The 22,353-nt window shown below is 41.9% G+C and overlaps 1 protein-coding gene across 2 annotated transcripts in view; it reads right to left on the minus strand.

The window, feature by feature from the left end:
• Positions 1 to 3,402: 3,402 nt before the first annotated feature.
• The window catches only part of LOC117261262 (C-terminal-binding protein 1), a 36,316-nt gene continuing 17,365 nt past the window's right edge, over positions 3,403 to 22,353 (minus strand). The window contains exons 2-11 of one of the 2 annotated variants that reach the window (XM_033633606.2): positions 21,575 to 21,729; positions 17,612 to 17,756; positions 14,979 to 15,082; positions 14,476 to 14,578; positions 12,508 to 12,632; positions 10,530 to 10,619; positions 9,755 to 9,885; positions 8,805 to 8,932; positions 8,314 to 8,428; positions 3,403 to 6,205 (exon numbers count right to left, since the gene is read on the minus strand). In XM_033633606.2, the coding sequence (XP_033489497.1) occupies positions 6,010 to 6,205; positions 8,314 to 8,428; positions 8,805 to 8,932; positions 9,755 to 9,885; positions 10,530 to 10,619; positions 12,508 to 12,632; positions 14,476 to 14,578; positions 14,979 to 15,082; positions 17,612 to 17,756; positions 21,575 to 21,729 (1,292 nt within the window). In that variant the 3' untranslated portion in view covers positions 3,403 to 6,009. Of the gene's footprint in view, positions 6,206 to 8,280; positions 8,429 to 8,804; positions 8,933 to 9,754; positions 9,886 to 10,529; positions 10,620 to 12,507; positions 12,633 to 14,475; positions 14,579 to 14,978; positions 15,083 to 17,611; positions 17,757 to 21,574; positions 21,730 to 22,353 lie in introns of both variants that reach the window. The other variant, XM_078169490.1, reaches the window with a different exon arrangement.

Consider the following 22,353-nt stretch of genomic DNA (forward strand, 5'->3'; position numbering starts at 1 on the left):
AACTTTAAACTGTTGAATAGATTCTTGAATATTTATACTGTATCCTATTTCTACAGAAAAAAACCTACCTACGTAGATTGGACGAAAACCTGACTTCTCGTTTTCTCAGTCCAGTGTTTGATTCATCTTGAGGCCTTTAAATCATTGACAAGAGTCAATGCTGGGGACATTGCCCTTATGGATAGTCCACAGCACAAACAAAAACGGTATAGACACATTTAATATATCATAATTCCATTTCATGCTTTGTTAATGATATTTCATATTAATGATGTGGTGCTTATTAGGGCTGGGTATCTGTACTCATTACCTTTTAAGGTATTGACTGAAATAGCCCAGTGCCAAGTGGTATTAAAACGTCTCGAGTCAAACAATGCCTGCATTAGATCGTTTTAAGGGCTGGGGGTCTGATCCTGGACCGTCACAACTCCCCACCGCATCAGAAAACTTTCTGTTGCTGCCGTCTCCAGTGCTGGTCAGTTCAGCATTTGCCCATTTAACACAGCAGCAGCTGGCATCCAGCAGTGAGACGTTAAAAGATCCAGACAAACACACACCAACATCAAATGGCTCGACTCAGCCATTAAACTCATTAATAACCAGTACTGTTAGCCATGTGATGCTAACAGTTAGCCCTGTCACTGTGTGTGTGTGCAGCTCTCACATTCACCCAGCAGCTACAACCCATACGGTCTGTGGTGTGGTAAAGTCGCAGTTTGCAGTTCAGCATGCAGAGATGCCACCAAAACGTTAAAGTATGTCTGTACTACACTACCAGCCCATTTACATTCTGGGTATGATGTACTAAAGGCGCTGTTATTGTAAGTTTTTAATCAGTACCCAGCCCTAGTGCATACCGTGTGATCTCTGATTTGTCTCTAGGCTTCATTTATGAGCTGTCAATAACTCAGTGCAGGCTGGAAGCTGTTGCTAGACGTGTTGACATCTGCTGCATTAATGTGGCACAGGTGCACTGTATATGTCACTGTATATGTCTGAAGAACACACAAAGATTAACATAGATTTATTGCAAAAATAAATAAACTGGAAAACAGATGCAAACAGCAGAGCCGCTGCAGATTCAGTTGTTACAGCTGGTTTGTATGTCTGTCTCCTCACTTTGACTGTTTCAGCTCTACTAGTGACATCTGTTGGAATCAACCAGTAACTTTATATTCAGAGGTGATGGATGTTAACTCCAAAGTTATTCATTATAAAGATCACAATTTGTTGATTTTACATGTATAAAGGTGGAAATGATTTAAAATCATGTCTTTGATTTTTGAAGTTTGTCTAACTGGCCACATTTGAGCAAAGTAGGAGTTAGAAATGTGCCAGTTTTAAGTTCTTATCATGATACTAGACTGTTGCTGTGTACTTTAATATACTAAATATAAATCTGTGTTTTCAGTATATACTGTGTTGGTAAAGGTGGCAAAATCAAGCATGTTTAACATCTGTGTGTGCTAAAATTGCCTGATTTTTGACACGTATGTTGATGGACACTGTTGTCTCACAATGCAGTCCACGAGGGATTATTACTCACAGTCATTTTCATTTTTGAGTAACCTACATATCATTTCATTCATTCATTCATTTCCGTAACCACTTATCCTCTTGAGGGTCACGGGGGGCCTGGAGCCTATCCCAGCTGACATTGGGCGAGAGGCAGGGTACACCCTGGACAGGTTGCCAGACTATCACAGGGCTGACCCATAGAGACAGACAACCATTCGTGTTCACATTCACACCTACGGCCAATTTAGAGTCACCACTTAATTTAATTGATAAAATGTCACAAAATAGTGACAATTCCTATTACAACTTCCTAGAGTCTAATGTGACTTCTTCATTTGCCTTATTTTGTCCAACCAACAGTCCATAGCCCGAGGTGCTCAGAGGAAAAATTTGGATATTCCCTGAGATTAAAGTGGTCAATTTATGCGAAAAATGTTTCAAATTTATGATAAAAAATTGAATAGTCAGAGTCTCCGAACACGAGTACAGTCTCCAGTAACACCAGAAAAAGATGCTAGATTTGTTGCTAGTCATTTTTAACAAAGAAAAAGTCACTAAGAGGATTGGAAAAGTCTCCAGATCAACTCGGAACAACGGAATGAAACTTGAAAAATGCTCCGGTGTTGGTTTATATTTCAAGATCGCTGATTCGCTCATTTCGCTGTCAATCAAAAAGGGATTCAGCCTCAGACAGATCATCCAATCATCATGCAGAAGCCCAGCATCCAGGCCAGCCGAGGCCAGCCCACTGCCCCATAGACCCCCAGAGACGATGAGCATCCGATGGGCGGGACAAAACCGAGCATTTATCCAATGACTGTCTAGTTTCGCTGCAGTGGAATAACCCACTCTATGCTTCCCCACTGAAGTCTTTGGACGCTGAGCTTCCACTGTTTAATGCACTGTGGCGCTACAGGAATGAATGAGAAGAAGGTCGTGTCAGTGACCTGTGATAAGTAGCTGATTCTGAACAAAAGTTGAACGCGTTCTAGCACATATTCAGTCAATGAAATGTAAACACAACAGTACATATTTGACCACTTATTTTTTGACATTTTAGGGGAAGCTGAGCTTCCCTTGCAGCCTTACGCCAGATTTCCACTGGATGCGTGTCCGTTGCGGAACGGCAGCGCTGGTTATCCGCTGCGTGCTCCGCCGTCCGTCAATACCCACCGGCTGCGTTTGCTGTGCGGTGCGGTGCGGTGCAGCTCCGCCGGAAGACATCTCGGTGCACTGCCATGATTAATATCTCCTCGTCCATGGTGTTCACGGGGTGAAATGACGTCTGAAAACCTCTGACCTGTTGACTTCAGGCCTACCTCTGCCCATTATGTAGTTTTTAAGGTGTAGTGCAGGGAAATATGATCCACCGTGAACACTATGTACTTTATTTTGAAAATTAACCGGATGTTTTATTGTGTTTCTGTGCACGACTTCCTGCCCCGCATGATCTGCTCTGTGCTGAATTGCTGCGTTGTGCTCCGGCGTCCGGCAAAAATAGAAGTCCTGCGTATCTGTTGCGGAGGGCTCCGGGGTGCCGGAGCTGAGACGGAGCCGGAACGCAGCACAGCCGCAGCTGGTGGAAACACACACATTGACTAGAATGGAATCCTATCGGCTCCGCTGCCGTGCCGGAGCGCAGACGCAACCAACACGCATCTGGTGGAAATTGGCCTTTAGAGCAATCGCCACTGATACTTCTGTATACTTGCAGCAACTATAAAAGTAGCTTTCAAAAGAAGGTTGAGTGCAATGCTTGGTGATGTGTTTTCTTTTTAAACATACACTGGCTTTGCCAACAATAAGATGTCAGTGAGGCCGTATTGTTGGAAAGAAAACTCCCCAAACAAACAAATGGAGGTTAGACATGGATGAGACATGATCTTCACCTTTCCACAGTTTATTTCCTTTTAAAATAATTCATACAAATGCATACAGTCACAAACATATCTTTGTGAGGTTGTCAGTTTTGACCAAAAATAATGATATTTACTGTAGAATATAGAATATGTATACTGTATATTGCTACGCCTACTACTTTACCATAAAGGGGACCAAGGTAGGCAACAGTGGACTGTGTGTTACTACCAGGGATGGAATTTCAAGGAGCACCTCGACACTTTAAAAAGCTAGTCTGTTGTTTTTAACTCGTGGCACCCATCAGTTTGAGTGAGGAATGCTTACAGTTTATATCAGGAAGTATTAGCAAAGAGTTTCTCCCTCACCTAACGACATCAAGGGTTTCTGGCGAGGAGAGATTAGGAGTAAAATTCACACTATTACAGCATTTTGGAGATCTTGTCTGACAGTGATATTTAAATGTCAGCCTCAGTACCCTTCAGATTCTGAGAGCTCAGAAATACTCACCAGTAGCTAGTGAAATTTCCATCCCTGATTGCTACTCTTACTACCTCACCATGAAGAAGACCAGGTAGGCAACAGTGAACTGTTTTAACTACTCAGCTGCTGGTAGAAGGGGGATCCAAAAAGCACCGTCACGTAGCTGACCTGCTAACATCAACAACACGTGAATTGGAATCAGTTAGAAATATTCCAGAAAGAAGAGTTTCAGATATTTGAATGCTGATGTAACACCATTAGCATCTTGCTTACATGGTGGGAATGTAACCAGTAAAAGTGTGAATTACTGGGCAGGTTTGCCAGCTTAGATTCAAAGTTTCTAAGCATTTTTTTTAACATAGTGTTTAGTTGCGTATTTAGATGGCAGTCTTTGTAATGATGCCTTGTGGAGAGTACTTGCCACCACCCCTCCTCCCAGTGCTGCTTTTTTAGACACAGATACAACCAAGTCACATTGACACAGGCAGGCAGAACACCATATGTACACATAGACACAGAGGCCACAGAGGGTGGCTGAACGGTATACTCAGGAAGGACCCGGCATGAAATGTTAAAGGGATACTAGACCGAAGAAATCCATATGCTCTGACATGCTATCATCAAACGTCTTTGTTGAAAGTTAATCAAACTGACAAGCCATTGAGATTTGGGAGCGGATCAAAAACATGAAGATGTGGTTTGACCTGACCTCAAGAACACAACTGTTCCTCATCAGTCAGTCACCATTAACTATCCTTAACTGGATGTGACGTCTCTACAAGTGATGCAGTTTTATATATTGCTGGATTTGACAGATCCATAGCATGAAGCATCACACTGATTCACCAATGTTGTGCATCATTTGTAAACCTCTTTGTGGTGAACTCTTCATGCTCCATGACTTGGACAGTTAATGTGTGTCATAGTGGAAGTACTGGATCATTAGACATAAAGGAGACCAACCTGTCTCTCAAACTGTGAGCTGCTACAAACTCTCAGTGCATTGCCTTCTCCACAACCTGCTTTGTCCTCTAAACTAATTAAACCAACCTACTATCAAACTACTCTGTAAATTCAAAATGGCGACCAGGGATAAAGTCGTCCCAGCCAAGCATACCATTACGCCACCACCCTACAGCCTTTCCTCCCGCAACCCCCTCGATTTGGGTCAAACATTTACACAAGTCCCAAGAGCAAAATCACATGCCCCTTAAACAGAAACAAACAAAAGCAAACATTAGATCGACTTTAGCTCTCGTTAAAGTTCTTCTTATCTAATGTAGCAGGACACGAAAAGGCAAGCAGGTAGAAAAACAAAAGCACTAAGTGGCATAAAAAGGAATTTTGTTTAAAACAAATTTAAAAAATAATATACCAACTGCGGAAACTTAATTTCCTGAGATGGTGTGCAAAAAGCTGCCTCTTTTTTTTGGGAAGGGTGGGGGGCTTGTTAATTTGGGGACACATGAAACAAAAACAGATATTGTATTCTCAAACCAGTTTGGCTACATGGAGAGATCACCTTGTTTAAGACTGGAATACAAATATCAGTATCTTCTTGCCGTAAGTCTAAAAACTGTACACAGACAGGTTACATTCATTTCATAACCTACTACTTTTGCTTGTACATCAAACTAAGGAAATGACACAGAAAAAGAGAGAAAGACATGAAACCCGCCCCGCTAACTTTGGACACACTACAGTCTAAGACAGCAGAATTTGTTTCAGTATTTTTTTCTTCCCAAATCAGCAGATAGTTATTGTTTTTTTTTCTTCTTCTGGCTCTACTGTAGTTGTTACGTGAAGATCAACCTGTGGATCTTAACAGTCTTTCTCAGGACTTGTGGTTGGAGCAGAGGACAACTGTCTTGCTCTTGATTAGAGCATCTGGCAGCTATCCACTCCTCTTCGTCATCCTCTTTATCATCATCTTCTTCTTTGGAGTGTGAACTGGCTGCTGGGAACCAATTGGCCAGAGAGTTGTGAATCGATTGTTATTGGGACCTCAACCTGTCCATCTGACACTCTGTGAACCTCTCTGATAACAACTTGTCACTAGGGAACTTAGCGCTATGATCCCGGTTGCTGTGCCAACCTCCTCCTCCGGTCGCCAGACAACACAGGCAAGCGTGTGTGTGTGAGTGTGCGTGGCTACAGTTGGTCATTTGGATGCTGCTCTCTGTCGCCCTCTGGTGGCTTGACTGTATTTTGTCCAGGGGATGGGGCATGAGGAGGGTGTGTGACAGCAGGCGGGAGGGTGTGCGTAATGGGCACGGCACTGGGCACAATGCCTTCGACGGGGGGCGGGAGGCCGCCAGCTGGCAAGCTCACCACTCCTGGAGGATATCTGGAGAGGAGACAGAGAGAGAACAGCAAAACTGAGTCATCGGAGTACAGCTGAAACTACAATTAGAAATATGTGACCTTGTTTTGACCTCCTTTGAGGTGTAGACCCCCGTTAAAATTAGACTAACCAATTAATTTTTTGACATTTCTAACTAAACAAAGCTACATTTACAGAATAATTGGGTAAATTAAAGCAGCAGAGGCTAATAAATTCTGACTTTTAATCCCAAATATAGGTCAAACTTCATGAATACTCCATTCTACACTTTCCATATTGTAGCACAATAGAGTCTTTTCTTTAAGACTGGTACTACTGAAAAATGTCCATGTATTGAGCACTTTAAGCTCCCTGTTTGCATGACAGGGTTTTTATTGGAAAAATTGTAGTGTCCAAGCCAATATAGAGAGGTACTTTTCCATAAAATTCTGTACAGTGCCCTGTTGTACTTTGTTTAATAGTGATGGAAAGAGATGCACGGTAGGAAAGATGTGATTGGATTTGGGCAGCATCACTTCATTCCCAGCATCAACAAGTTTAGGACTGCAGATAATTATTCTTTCCACTGTTGATTAATCTAATGATTAGTTTCTCAATCAATCAATTAAATGTTTGAATAAATAAATCTCTTAAAGTCCCAGAGCTCAAGGTGACATCATCAGATTGACAGTTTGCCATCATGTAAGACATATGAAACAGTGGAGAAAGTATAATCAGCTTGAAAAGAAATGACAAATTATCAGTTATCACAGTAGAGTGCTGCAGGAATGAGTCTTAAAACATGGAAATGAGTCAGCATTTTTGCACTTCCAGTTCCCTCGTTTCAAAGTCAAAGGCTTCTTTTAATGCTTTGGTTTGTGGTTAGGTGTTTGAAATAAGGTCTGTGGTTAACACAAGCTTTAAGACAGTGGTTCCCAACTGGTCCAGCCACAGGATCCAGATTTCTCTTTAGTCATTAATTCAAGGTCCACACAGGTTAATATAGTCAGTGTCCTGCTTGCATTTGGCCATATTGTTGAGCTAGTTTGCTGTCTCTGTCAAGTATCTGTCTGTTAGTCACTCACTCTACAGCAGGAAACAGCACTTCACAGTAAAAGCTTTGTGCCAGAAATTCACTGTACTTTAAAATAAAGTGTGATTTTTACAAAATTGACACGTTTGCGAGTCACTTGCAATCCATTCAGAATGGACCTGCAACACACCAGTTGGGGACGACTGCTTTGTTTTGTACTACAACATAAAATGCGCCAGTAAATACCCCACTCCTAAATTTTGAAGGTTTTTCTTAAAAAGGCAGTTGCTAAGAAGAGTCTAAATGACGCTGAACATGACTTTCATGTGTTATGTGACCATGGTGTAGTTTGTGTATAGCCTTACTTCTGGTGACTGCATTTATGCTTCAAAAAGTGTTAATTTGTGAAGATTATCATGCTTAATAAAATATCTAAGCATCATGAACTTTTGTTTGCACAGAATTTAATTTCTGCAATAATCCAAAACCCAATGAAAAAATCCCTTTGGCTTTTTGCTGAGGGAACCAGGGTGACACTAACTTCTGCATCGGCCTACAAAAAAACACATCCTCCCTGCTACACTTTATAGCTGCAGAATAACCATTAAATCGACTAATTGTTTCAGCTGTACTGACATTTAAATACAGCTTCAGTGGTTACAACAAACAAATGATCAACAGTGAGTCAAGCTTGATAATTCCAATAAGGATCCATAAAATAAAATGCCTTGAACAGCCCTCATAATGGCCCTACAACTCAGCTGTGGCCTGACTGACTGACATCAATGTGTAGCAGCTCTGTTGATCTCTGTAGTTGGTTGTTTCTGATGACACTAATCTGATGAATAAATTATAACCTGGCTGAGATCAGAAACTCTGACTGATGCGCCCTCTTATGCTGTGTGGGTATGATGGCAGTAACACAGCAGTAACATGCTCTGTATATCAGTAATGAACAATCTGCTGTTGTTAGTGCATTTCTAACCATCACATTCTGCATTTGCAGTACACTGTATCAATCAATCACTTTACCGGGTTTGGGGGGAAATAATCAAACTTCACTGACCACAACAGGTTTCTTTATCCTGATGATTATTACCTATAAGCCCCGTTAAGCTCGGGGTGGACGGTGGCTGGGTCAACTCCTGCCCAGTGGTTGTTCTGTGAGAGGAACTCCTTATTCACACAGTTCTTCAGACTGTCTGGGATACGACCTGAAAATCAGAGAAACAAAAGAGAGAGAATGTGAGAAACATGAAGTGTTAAAACAGAATTCAAATGAATAGTCTATTGTTCTACGATTCACACTGGGGATCTTGTTAGTGTTACTGCACTACATTTCAAAGCAGGTGTGATTTCATTAACCCAGTTTCTACAGAGACACAAATAAGACAAGAACAAGACAAGATTAAACAGGCCAGTGGTAAAAGACTCAGCCACTGGGGGAACCACAAGAGGAGAACATGGGGGAAGAAGTGAGACAAAAAAGAGGATGAAAAGAAGGAAAGAGGCAGAGTGTGACAGGTGTTTAAATGTCTCTGTGGTGAAAGAAGAGAGAGGATAGTTAATGCGTGTATTTGTGTGTGTTACCTGTGATAGCCCTTCGGATCTCCCTGGCTGCCTCCTCTCTCATCTCCAGTGATGCCTGTTCACTGTACCAGGCAGCGTGCGGGGTGCAGATCAGATTGGGAGCGTCCTTCAGTGGGCCCTGACTGAAACTGACACAAACATGGTGCAGTCAGTCACAGCTGCAACACATGGTTTTATTTTGGGTCAACTAATGTCTATTGTTTTTTCAAGTAAGTTTTTAATTGCTTAGTCTTCAAAATGTAAGAAAAAAACCCTGAAAAAATGCACAGTTTTTCAGATGTAAATGTCTTTAGATTGATTTGTGTAGTCGACAGTCCCAAACCCAGAAATGTTCACTTAACTATGAAACAAAAAATCCTTCCTCATTCATCTCATCCTTATCCTCATCCTGTCTCTATGTGTCAGTCCTGTGATAGTCTGGTGACCTGTCCTGGATGTACCCTGCCTCTCACCTAATGTCAGCTGGGATAGGCTCCAGCCCCCTTTGACCCCTAACAGGATAAGTGGTTACGGAAAATGAATGACTGAATGAACAGCAATGCCTGTTGGCATTCTCTGCCACCATCACCTAATTTTACCATCGCGCTCTCGTCCATTAAATGATATCCAGTTTGACGTGTACCCTCTGCCTGATTCCATATGAATGCAGAATAATTCATATTTGCTTAAGCTGCTAAAGAATACAGTGACGATGGGTTCCTGGTCAGGAATCTGGTAAATTTCTCTATCTGAAATTAGAAAAATAATTGTATACACTAATATATTAGTGGAAAAAAAACACTTTATTTTGTATTTCCTAAAACTGGAATTAAATTCTATGTATTGTATGTTCTGTAACATGTAGTCAGTGATACGGTATGCTCTGCCTCTGCTGATAGATATACAGACAGATAGATAACAGATAACACCATTAATCTGAAAATAAAATAATAAATGAGTGAGTGCGTTACCTGAAAGGCTCTGTCTCGTGAACATCCAGAGCAGCTCCACGTATCCTCCCCTCCTTCAGGGCCTGAGCCAGGGCCTTCTCGTCCACCAGACCCCCCCTGGCTGTGTTCACCAGGAACGCCCCCTGACGCATCTTTAACACACATGAAAACACATTCAGTCTGTCTTTCATCTAATAGGATAAAGCTGATTAAAATTTTATATAAATATGAGGTGGTTTAAGGATATTAAACGTGAATGGTTTGTCAGTTTGATCGACATGATTATTAATATATAAATTGTTAGTCCCATTAGTTAATTGTTTTGAAATATGCAAACAGATTTACACATTAAAGCTTAGAAAGTTCTTTTTCTATAAATCTTGTTTTCTGCTCTCAGTGCAGAAATTCCCTGTGAAAATGAATCATATTAATAAATATGTGATTTTTTTTATTGGTCCACACAGAGATGTTTTCTTTTCCCTGCCTCCTTCAGCAAGGTCAGAACCACTTTAAAGTACAGCCTGTGTCTTGAGTTGAAAAGTCCCTGGGCTGAGCCCTGGAGATGAAGGACAAACAGATATATTTTCCGAGTGTGTTTGTCGTCATATGCAGAGCACACAGCAGAGAACCTCGTTCATCTGTGTGCAGGAGGCAGCGGGCCTCCCTGGATATCCACGGCTTTAATATTTATGGCCACGGGTTGTAGTAGTTGTGGGGATAAATAAATCATTCAACTGTGTGTGTGTATGTGCTCATTCATAAGTGTGAGTATGTGTGTGTGTTGCCGTCCCTCCACCTGTTTGATGGTGAAGTCGTTGATCAGGTGGTGGTTGTGTTCGTTGAGGCTGCAGTGCAGAGAGACGCAGTCGGAGTGGAACAGCAGGTCCTGAGGAGAGATACAGAAACATATAGATTAATCCTGTATTTACACTTCAGCTGATCACTGCAGGAGCCTCTCAGTAATCATATTATTATACAGCAGATTCACTGAAATGAAAACTGTGCTCTTGTCGACTGATTGAGTTTTCATATATTCCATATTTAAAATCTATTCTGCATTTTTGTCGCTCACTAACCAGTTTGACTGTCTATCTTTATAACAGAAGTGTTGAAGTATATTTTTCTTTTTTTTGATTACTGACATCATCACATTTTCTGTGCATGTACACAAGAGGGCGTCACTCCTTCTCCACATACACAAGACACAGCAGCATGAGGGTAAAAACACATTTGTCATGGTGGATGGTAGAGAAAGCAGTGTTAGACTGCAAAGAGAAAAGGAAACAATGGATTTTATTTATCCAGTAAAAAGAAGATTTAGTCTGAATTTGACTGATTCCATGCTCAGTTTACATTGGCTAAAATCCTAATCGGACTCTGGTGGACCCTACTTATATGGCAGATAGATACTGCTGTCATGGTGGAGATACTTTGCTGATACTTGCATGTTGGCATCCGAGTCAGGAGGGGCCTGATGTATGAATGATTTTAGCTGGGAAAGCTGCGGGTGATGACGAGGAGGAGACTGAATATAAGTTGAGAGACTGATAACATTGTTTTTAGGTTGTTTGCCAATTTTACTGATGGTGTTGTTATTGTGACAAGCTGCACAGTGTCCTGCAAAATGACAATGAAAGGTGCTTTTATGAAATTAATTAAAGTTATGTTTGAGAGATCTCTTTATGTACATATGAGCCATCATGTCCCTGTTAAAATGGCTGTTTCCTTTCATTGTTGTGAAGCACTTTGTAAAGTTAGTTTTAACATCTCAGATTCAGACGCTCTGCCGGACCGTTGTGAAGAGGGAGCTGAGCCAGAAGGCAGAGCTTTCGATTTACCCATCCATCTATATCCCAACCCTCACCTATGGTCACAAGCTCTGGGTAGTGACCGAAAGAATGAGGTCGTGGAAACAAGTGGCAGAAATGAGTTTCCTCTGTTGGGTGGCAGGGCTACAGATAGGGTAAGGAGCTCAGACATCTGGAGGGAGCTCGGAGTAGAGCTGCTGCTCTTTCGCGTTGAAAGGGGTCAGTTGAGGTGGTTTGGGCATCTGATCAAAATGCCTCCTGGGCGCCTCCCATAAGAGGTGTTCCACTGGTAGGAGGCCCCAGGGCAGACCCAGAACACGCCGCAGGGATTACATATCTCATCTGGCCTGGGAACACCTCGGTATCCCCCAGGAGGAGCTGGAAAGCGTTGCTGGGGAGAGGAACGTCTGGAATACTTTGTTCAGCCTGCTGCCGACACGACCCGGCTTTGGATCAGCAGTTGAAATTGGATGGATGTTTACAGGTCTACATGTGATGATTTAATGCTAGAGATGCTACAAATAGCCACAGCTGTGCATAATGACAGCTGCTCTGGCAGCGCTGGAGAATCTCGCAGATGCGACAGTTGGTGACATTGCACTTTCTGTACTGTGTCTTCATTGAAGAGCAGTCTAATGAATGGTGGAGCGGGCAGAAGTGTCAATATGCAAGCGGATGTGTTTTAGGCGTTTCATCTATTTATAGCCACATGTGGGAGTGGAAATGAGGCTTGTGCAGGTGCGCCTAGTTCCACAGTGATTTGAGATGTTTAAAACAGAACCAGGCGTATGCACGGCTTTATAAATCTGTCAAAAAAAAAAAATTAGCTTTCAGTTGTTTTATGGTGCCACCACTATCTTTTTAGTTTACAAGAATAAAATGCACAAACACTGGACGCCGTTGGAGGGCTGCTGTTTTCTCCCAAAATATCCCAACTCATATCTGCGTGTGTGTGTGTGGTGCTACCTGTAGTGTGGTGACCCTTTGTAGTCCCAGGGATCTTTCTACACCGTCAGCCAAATAAGGGTCATAGAAGATCACATTAAAGCCGAAGGCCTTGGCTCGCAGAGCTACAGCCTGGCCCACCCGACCTAGAAACGCATGAACACACACGCACACACACACACACACACACACACACACACACACACACACACACAGAGGAACACACATTAATACACACACAGGGGCATTTAGACAAATTTTATACACCTGAATACACATTCAAATGGGACTTAAAAAAACTAAATTTCGGTGGTGTCTAATTTTCCCCTTTTTGATGTTTGCCTTGCACAAATTACATAATTCACTGGCTGCTCACGTCTGCTTATTATTACTGAAAAAGCCTCCAGACTTACAGGGAAGAGATTTGCATTCTGCTCCTGGTTAATCCGCTTATATTTTATTGGCATTAACTCCATAGGAAGCCAATTTAGCTGAGCTAAGGACAAAAATGAAAATGGAAAGGAGAGAAAAATCCTTTGATTAAAAACTTCAGTCTGACCACCCTCTATCAGAAAATGAGCAGAATCACCGTTATTAACCGTGCAACAGCAGTGCCGGTCGGTCAGTCCACCACCTTAGTCCAGACTGAAATTTCTTAACTATTAAATAGATTTCTTTGAAATATGGCACAGACATTCATGTTCCCCAAAAGATGAATCCTAATGAATTAAGTGATCCCCTGTCTTTTACTCTAACGCCACAAACTGGTTCATTTGGTGAAATATCTCAACAATGAAATTTGGTACAGACATTCATGTCTCTAAAGGAGACTTTAATATCTGCAGTGATCCCTTGATCCTACCTTGATCACTAAAGTCCCTTGTGGCGTCACCATAAAGGTCAAGTTTCTATTTTTACCTTTTTTTTAATGACCAAATATCTGTCAAACTAAAGACTTTTCCATCAGCCTCAGATATGTGCTCAGTTTAGTGCTAATCCGTGGTTAAAGAAGTATTCAGCACTTTTACTGAACTAAAGTACCAATACAACAGTGTGAAAATTCTCTGTACAAGTAAAAGTCCTACATTCAAAATCCCACTTAAGTAAAAGTACATTAGTCATAGCTGTAAGATGTACTTAAAGCATCAAAAGTTAAAGTTCTCAGTGATTCCCAGCCTAAGAGTCTGAGTTTGGTCACTTTAATGATGCACTGTATTTTACAAGCTTGTCATATGTTTTAAATGGCGGCACAGTGGTAAAGTGGTTAGCATTGTCGCCTCATAGCAAGCGGGTTTGAACCCAGGTTGGGGGAGCCCTTCTGTGCAGAGTCTGCATGCTTCCCCTGTGTGGTTGTGGGTTTTCTCCAGGTACTCCAGCTTCCTCCCACAGTCCAAAGACATGCAGGTTAATTGGTGACTCCAAATTGTCCGTAGGTGTGAATGTGAGTGTGAATGGTTGTCTGTCTCTATGTGTCAGCCCTGTGATAGATCTGGGTGTAACCTGCCTCTCACCCATTGTCAGCTGGGATAGGCTCCAGTCCCCGTTAATCCTAATCACCCACCCCCTCGTGTTGTTACCATAGATTGTTTTATAAAGATGCAGTATGGGTCATAAACCCTGCCCCCTCAATGTAAGCAGATGTGGGTCAAATTAAAAAGGTACATAGTTTTCCCAAAGATAGTTTCTGGTAGTTAACACACTGATGTTTTTCTGATTGGTTTGCTTTTGATTGTTATTTGATGCTCTGAAAAGGAGGTCTGAGGTTCACAGCTGTGAGTATCAGTCAGTGTGCTTGTGATCAATGGCGCTGCTAGTGATTGATCAGACGCTGTATTGGTGGTAACTGGATACCGTGGCTCCAAAGGATGTAACCAGTGTAAAATGGCACCGCCGTATCAAGGATGTTTTGGCTTTATATTTGTAAAGTGAGAGGATGAGGACTGGAGACATGTTGTCCATCTTAATATACAGTCATTGGTTGTTACTCACCAAGCCCTATAAGTCCCAGTGTCTCTCCTCTGATTCTCGCGGCTCCTGACGCCACCTCTCGAATCTGCTCCACGCTCTGAACCCGTGTGCCCTCCCGGAGAGCCTGGCATGAACAACAGTTAGTTATTACATGCAGTTATCACACAGACAGCAGAAACATTACAGGTCTACACAATCCAGGCACTTAATGACCAACGTCTAAATCCTTTTAGATATCAGACATCACGATTATAAAATAGTCTAACTAGTTACTTATAACTGATTTGAGGAACAAATCATTTTACTGTACCTTCTACATCTTACATCAACGTCTTTCAAATACAGCAACATTCTAAAGAAAATGAAATGTTTTAATTTGGCTGTTTTGTCAGTAGATAATTATCAGTAACTGTCGAAGCTAAAATTGTGTTAACTGAATGTACACCTCTAGCCAACACATTCAGAGATAGTTCATTAAATCCAATTCATCTCAGTCCCTTTATCAGCCACACAAGGACACAAACCTGGTGCAGCCAAGTGGTGCGTCGGTACAAGGTGAGGATGTGACACAGCGTGGAGTCTGCCGTCTCCTCCACTGAGGCTGCCGGCATATTACACACAGCTATGCCTGTTGGACCAGAAAGCAGATAAGGATTAGTAATAGCTTTTTGGGGGCCATTTGATGAAGTTTGGTAAAAAGCTATTTTGGTGGAGAAGTGCAGACTTAAGGTATGGTGTCAGCAATTTTCTCTACAAACACTACCGGCAACTTTCAAATTGCAGAGCCTTTTGGTGGGAGAAGATAGGGAGCGTTAGTAAAGCTCCTGCTGTTGCAATTTTAATAGAAAGATTTACTCACTTCACTTTTTTAATACAAATATTACTGACTTGTTGCAAACATGGCAATACCGAGAAGAAAACTCTTGGGGGGAGATTTGCACTGTGGTCAGATAAGCTGTTGAGCAGTGGTGGAATGTAACTAAATACATTCAGTCAAGTACTGTACTTTGGTATTTTTCAACCTGGACACTATTTCCCATATTTTTGTGTCTAAAGCCCCGTTTCCACCAAGTAGTGCGGTCCAGTTCGGTACACTTTTTTCCTGTTTCCACTGTGCCTGTTCCGTAATGTCGCCATTTTTGGTCCCCCCATCTGTTGGGGTACCTAGCACACAGATCTGGTACTAAAAGGTGGAGCTGTGACTGCCAGCGACTTTTAAGATGGAGCATTTACTTGTAATGTTACTTAATGCATGAGTTGACGACGTGAATCCATCAACACACCTTAAATTTCACTGTGACAACTTTGACCATTCCATTAGTTTTTATATGGCATACACTTTTAGTAATGAGTGGATCCTCTAATCCTCACTCAGAGAAAAAAAAGCATAGTGGAGCATACAGTAGTTCCTGTGGGCTACAGCAACACTAAACCCCTGAGCTTGCCTGAGAAGCACTAAATGCACAAACCCGCTATTTTTAAATATCCCATGAAGAGAGACTCTCACTGCATTATTTTGTTCTGAAAATGTCGGCGGGCAGCCTCGTTCTGTGGAAGATAAACGAGGTGCAGACTGATAAAGGAGGAAATACAGCGAGTGCTGGACGGAGCAGTGAGTGACAACAACCCCGCCCACATTTAAGGGTACTGTTTGCAGTGGAAACACTAGAGTCTAGCTACCATTTCTGAAGGGTTACTTTTGGTTCCAAAGGTACCATACTGAAAGTGTTTGGTGGAGACAGGGTTTAAGTGGCTAATGGGAACAACAAGTTTTGAAATGTGTCCAGTACTGAGTGAGAGCGCTACAGACAGCAGCCGTGGAAACAGGCTACTATGTAATCCTCTGGGGCAGCGTTGCACCTTCAATATACATCTACTTGTAGCTTTTTATACTTCTTGGCCAAGTAGCAAGGAGAAATTAAAACTGCATACCAAACAAAAGTTCAGGTCTCAGGAGGTTAGTCTCTATACACAGACTCTACATTCAGTGAATGTAGAGTCTGTAGGCAAACCCTGGAGATCTTGCCTCTGGAAGAAGAGTGGAAGAGCCCTGGTTTCTGGTTGTAGGCTGTTTGTAGTCTGCGTGATATTGACCAATCAAGTTTGAGCCGGTTGCAGTTGTTGCCAGGTTAAACGGTCCGTGCGGTGAACTAACGAGGCGGAACATAATTGGCGTCACTGCAAACTCTGAATCCATTGCAATGATTCAGCATATTTACTTATATATAAATGGAAGTCAGAAACGGAAATTCGCCTCCTCCGCCCAAATCAAACCGGAATGCTAAAAAATCGGGGGTCTCCCCTCAGAGGCTGTATCGCTGTCTGCTGGAAGTCAGACACCGAATATAGCCGATGGGTTCTGAGAATATCAGGAGGTTAAATATGCAAATGACACATGATCTAATTAAATACGCACTATTTGCATACATTTCCAGAACAGAAACATGGACTAAAATAAACATGTGGCACAGTCTGTCTTTGCATTAGTCTGAAAGAAAACATGGTCTGGAAGCAAAATTCACCTCTAATGTTTTCCTTTATTTTAAAAGCAGTACATTGATTTTAATTGCAGGACTTTTACTTATGACAGAGTATTTTTACACTGAGGTAGTCGAGTGACTACTTTTAATTAATTGAAAGATTCTTCCACCATGACTGTTCATTAATGAGTAAATTCAGTCGACAACAAACCTGTGTATTTGTTTCTTTTAGCTTGTTCATGCAAATCAATACAGGCAATCAGTGCGATCACAACAGTTAGAATTAAGGCCTTTTTTCCACAGCAGACATTTTTGTTTGTTAATGAAGGAAGCGGTTCAACCAGTGACATCAACAATGGCTCTTTTCTATTTAGGTGTGCCAGTTAACCAGCCCAGCGTGCACTCTCAGCTTGGCTCTGGAACAAATAAATAGCTGGCAGCTCGCTGTGAAATGGGGCTATCAGTAGCTCTGGAGTTAAACGGGGAGTAATTGAAAGTCATATGTGGCTAAACATGCCTGGGAGCAAATGATCTACCACAGATAGACGGATGAACGGTGGTGATAATGGATGGTGTTTATGGCCTTAACACGTAAAGAGTGTTAATGTTATTGACATTTTAACAGCAGCACGTGACCAGTACAAACTCTCACTTCCTGTGTGTGTGTCTATTCTCACCCAGTTCCCCGGCAGACTTGATGTCAATGTTGTCATAGCCACTGCCGATGCGGACGATGATGCGCAGAGCTTTAAACTTTTCCAGGTCTTCTCGCATCAGGGTGATGGTGTGGTACATCAGAGCTCCTACAGCTTCGTTCAGCACCTGTAGACACACAGTTTGAGTTATTTAAGTCATAGATATATAACAATATGTGTTTGTGTGTATGCTACATATCTGTGTGCAGCCTTACTTTACGTCTGTGGTTACACACTCAGGAATAAAACACATTAAAGTGTCTGCAGAATATCAGGATAGTGCTTTGAGTACATACAGTACATATGGACAAAATGTAAAGGTCAAGTCATCAGCATGTGTTTGTGTAGGTGTGAGCACAAGTCAAGCGTGACTCTGTAGGAATTACTTTCAGTGTCAACCACCAGAGTTCACTGAGTTCACAGTCACAGTTTTTCCATAAACTCAGTGTCTCAGTCGGGGTTTTTGTCCAGGTTATGCTGTTTATTTCATTCTCACATCCTGTTTTTTTAATATCCCTGCCAGCGTGGAATGGCTGCTTTTCCTGAATATTACCATGGAAACTAAGCTTTCACAACCACAGGAATCAAGATAAGGTGTCTCTGCATCGAAGGAAACTGCCTGATATCAGCAGGAATCTGACTCACGTGGGATTCTCACCAGCTCCTAATCAGGACCACGGCTCATTGTTTTAATTGAAAAATGAAATATTTTGACTGAAAAGCAGATAAACTGAATCTCTAATAGGATGGATGTGTGTATGAGGCTGTGTGTGGAAACCGGTTCAGTCACCTTTTAATTGGTTCTCAGTTAATCTCACAATCTTTTTCCCGACGTTGGCAGCCGTCCCCCTCATGTGTGAGAGAGGATGAAAATGACATGCGGTTCAATTACAATAAAGAAGCCCTTTTAATTACACAATGAGGTGGCTGCTTACTAGAGAGCCAGAGACAGAGAGAGCAAGAGATAGATAGTGAGTGAGGGAGAGCCATCTGTTTCTCCCACGCTGTGGCCTACTGAGCTCGCTCACAGAGAGAGTGTGCCTGGCAGACACCCAGAATGAGACGTAACCCTGCCAGACATACAAACCCATTTACAATCCATAGTGGCTGTGGCAAGATCCGAGCTTGACCCACATTTGAAGTTTGCTCTCTTCTTTAATTTTCTTAACTTCTTTTTCGTTCTTTTGATGTTTTTGATTTGTGATTTGCATTTTTGCAACTAGTATTAAAGTTTTGCATGTCCTCAATGCACAGCCAGTGTTGCCCTAATGTGGCAACCTCAGGGAATTTCTTTATGATGAATGATGAGGTGCTAATATTGCACTCACGTTATGTCATTAGACTGAAGCCCACTCTACACTGCCTGTTCAAGGCAGAGATATTGCAGTGTTAGGGGCTGTACACATGCCGTGTTTTTTACGCCCTCAAAATTATTGTTTTCAATGTAGACACGTTAGGTGCACTCAAAGGTGCCTATTTTTCAGGGCATGACAGCTACACTCCGAGATAAACCGAGTTCAACTTTGAGAATGCAGCAGCGCGCACCACGTCATTTAACGAGGACCAATCAATCACAGCCGACAGATATCTTTCCCTTCTCTTCCTTCTCATAAATATCAGTCTGTGGTAAATACGGAAAAGTTGATCATTTTGGTGCAGGGCCACCCAGAGCTTTACATCTGTCCCATGGACGATAGGCCTACACACTTATAAACAGCACCAGGAAGAAGATCAGCTTTGCACTCAGGATTTCAGGTAAACAGGCTATAGTACAGTGCTTTAATTTGAAAGGACAGATGCAGGAAGAGGTTTCGCCTGTAGTAACAGTGCCAAAATTGAGTCTGTATAAACAGGACAGCCGGCGGGATGAGAACATGGGCAGGACAGGTGTGACGTTTTGGTGACGCATGCATGCGACCCACAGCATAAGATTTACAAAGTAGCTGTTAGCAGTTAGTGGCTAACTCAAAGGAGAAGAACAGTGGCTGTAAATTGTTAAAACAATGAGATTCAGGAGCTCCTTACCCTCCTATCAGAGGATGAGATCAGCCACCATATAAAAGCAAAAGTAAATGATTGTTATTGCCATGTTTTGCCATTGTTATTGTTTATAAAGCCCTGTCGACTCGCATGTGTTATGTCACACTAGATGTGGACACTGTCGTGTTACGTGTCAGGCCTCTTTTGATTCTGCAATGCCAGCATGCTGTCTAAAATCACACACTGGAGTGTAGCAATGCTGCAGTCGTTTGGTGCTGTGTAAAAATGCAAAGGCGGCATAAGGAAGGGATTTTGTAGCGGCTCTATCGTGTGATCTCTGTGTAAAAAGGGCCCATGGTTAAACCCACAGCTCTCTTTGTATCAGGGTTGTAGTAATTGAGATCAGTCTTGGTCTCAAGATCACTTTTGAAGGTCTTAGTTTTGTCTTGGGCTCAACTGCATTTTTACTCGGTCTTTTCTCGGTCTCTGACAAAGAGGAGGTGGGATTTTATTTCAAGACCACACCTGTACAGATATTAAATTGCCTGGCCAAAAAAGCAGCGTTAAATAAGATGGTTATGTTGATTTCAGATCAGTTTGTTTTGGTTTGCTCATAGAAAACAGTAAAATTCCCACACATAAAATTCACCTCCACAATGCCTTTTCATTATTTTATCAAGACATTTCTCATGGTGCACTTACACACACACACACACACACACACACACACACAGATATACAGAATGGCAATAAAGGAGGTGAATGAAAAGGAGATTAATTTGAGGCGTGCCTGTGGTGTGCATATTTCACATTTTATCATAAGAGTGTCATGCAGTGTGTGACTCGCACTGGTCTGGTCTTGACTTGATCTCAACCTCTCAAAGTCTTGATCTCTACACGCTCTGGTCTTGGTTTAGATGGTCTCGACTACAACACTGCCTCATAGCCATGTCATTTAATTACTCTCAGTTAGCTACTGTAATTTCAGTTGTTTTGCATTTAGATATTATTGCAGTCAGAAATGCCTGACATGTCCAGCTTAGACTTAAACTGGGAGGCTGATGGGAACAGATTTTCCAACTCAGTGATACGAACACAGTAAATAGTCATTTTTTCCTTATCAGACTTGACTAGTTTCTCAAAATGTTGGTTGAATATATTGTTTAAGAGGAAAGAAGGGACTGGTGAACACTGATAGATTTGCAGCCTTTAATTTAAATAATAGTGTAATCAGAATGATGTTTGTTTGGTTGATGGTTAAATATTCTTAGTGAAAACAAGACCGTAACATCTGTGGCATCAAAGATTTCTGAGGAGATGGTTTAAAGGCTTCTGTAAAACTTTCAGCTTGATTCCAAATCTAAATTTGTGCACTGAAGTTGAGCTTGGATTAAGCTGTTATTGATAGAGCAAACACAACCGTGTGTTCTATGCTGACTTGTAAACCAAGATACACACATCCCAAATGTCCCCAGAGAGGAGCATGGGAGACTTATTACACTTCCAATATGTTAATGATGTATTTCTAATAGAAAACTACAAATGATTTAAATCTAATAATTTAAATGAGCAGGCTGCAGCTCTAGTGGTTGTTGTTTTTTGTGTCAGCCTTGGATATTTGGAGGTGGTGCTCTTTTCTCTGTCTATTCAGCTGTGATGAGCACTGCTGCTCATGTTGAACACCCACTTGTACCTTTGTTTGTTTCATGCAAACTGATGCTGCTGCACTCGAAAAACGTAAAACATATTCAATTCCTGTTCCAGATTATTTTTATTTTCATAAAGACCATCTATCTCTACATAAATTTATCTATTACAGCAAAAAGCTTCATTGAACTGCTTGCTGAATCTCTTACCTTAGTTTGTATAATCTTTTCAGTTAGATTACATCAAATGAAAATACTCCCAGGATATGATCTTACTGACAGTGTGTGGTTGTGTGGGTGATCCAGTTAAGCCTGTTACCTTCTCGTGGATCTCCTGTGTGGACTGAGCGTCACAGAAAGCCACAGTTGCTACGTCTTTCAGGATGGGCATCTCCACAGTGCAGTCACGCCCGTCCAACAGCGCCACCAGGGGACGCGGGTGCATGGGCCCGTTCATAATGGGTGGCCTGATGCCTACACAGAAGAAAAGACAGGAAAGCGTCAGATAAGCAGAACGCAAAAGAATAGGAGTAACATGGACAGAAAATAGTCGTCATTGTCAGAGGCAGTGTAGAATTACATTTAACCAGTGTAAGTTGTTATTGCTGGGATGAAACACCTGCACCACAACAATCTCCGTCAGAGAACTTAGAAGTCTTGTACCGGGAAGAAATGTAATTTATTATTATTAGACCCTTCAGGCATATGTTAATTCACAGGGTCAAATCTTCCACCATTTGTTTACTGTTATGAAATCTTGAACTAAAGATATGCTGCTGCTCCTGGGTACAAATGGGGTCCTGCTTTATCTGCATCCCATAATGTCTCTGCTCCAGACTAATGCAGTTGCTATGACAACAGTGACAGTAAGCGTGGAGAAAGCAGCTGTCTGAAGTAGTCGTGTTTCACAGCCGTTTTTCTCCCCATTACTCTTAAAGATGTTTTTGTTTCGGTTTAATTAATACTGACATTTTGATTTAGTTTGCAGACTTTTTGAAACAGGCAGTAATCGGGAAAATGGATAAGGTGATTAGGTGGCTGCACATGCACATTAAAGTGCCCTCAGACAATCAGAATATCCCCACAGAATTGAAAATC

Source organism: Epinephelus lanceolatus, chromosome 7 (genome assembly GCF_041903045.1).
Source record: "Epinephelus lanceolatus isolate andai-2023 chromosome 7, ASM4190304v1, whole genome shotgun sequence".
In the NCBI taxonomy this organism is placed as follows: domain Eukaryota; kingdom Metazoa; phylum Chordata; class Actinopteri; order Perciformes; family Serranidae; genus Epinephelus; species Epinephelus lanceolatus.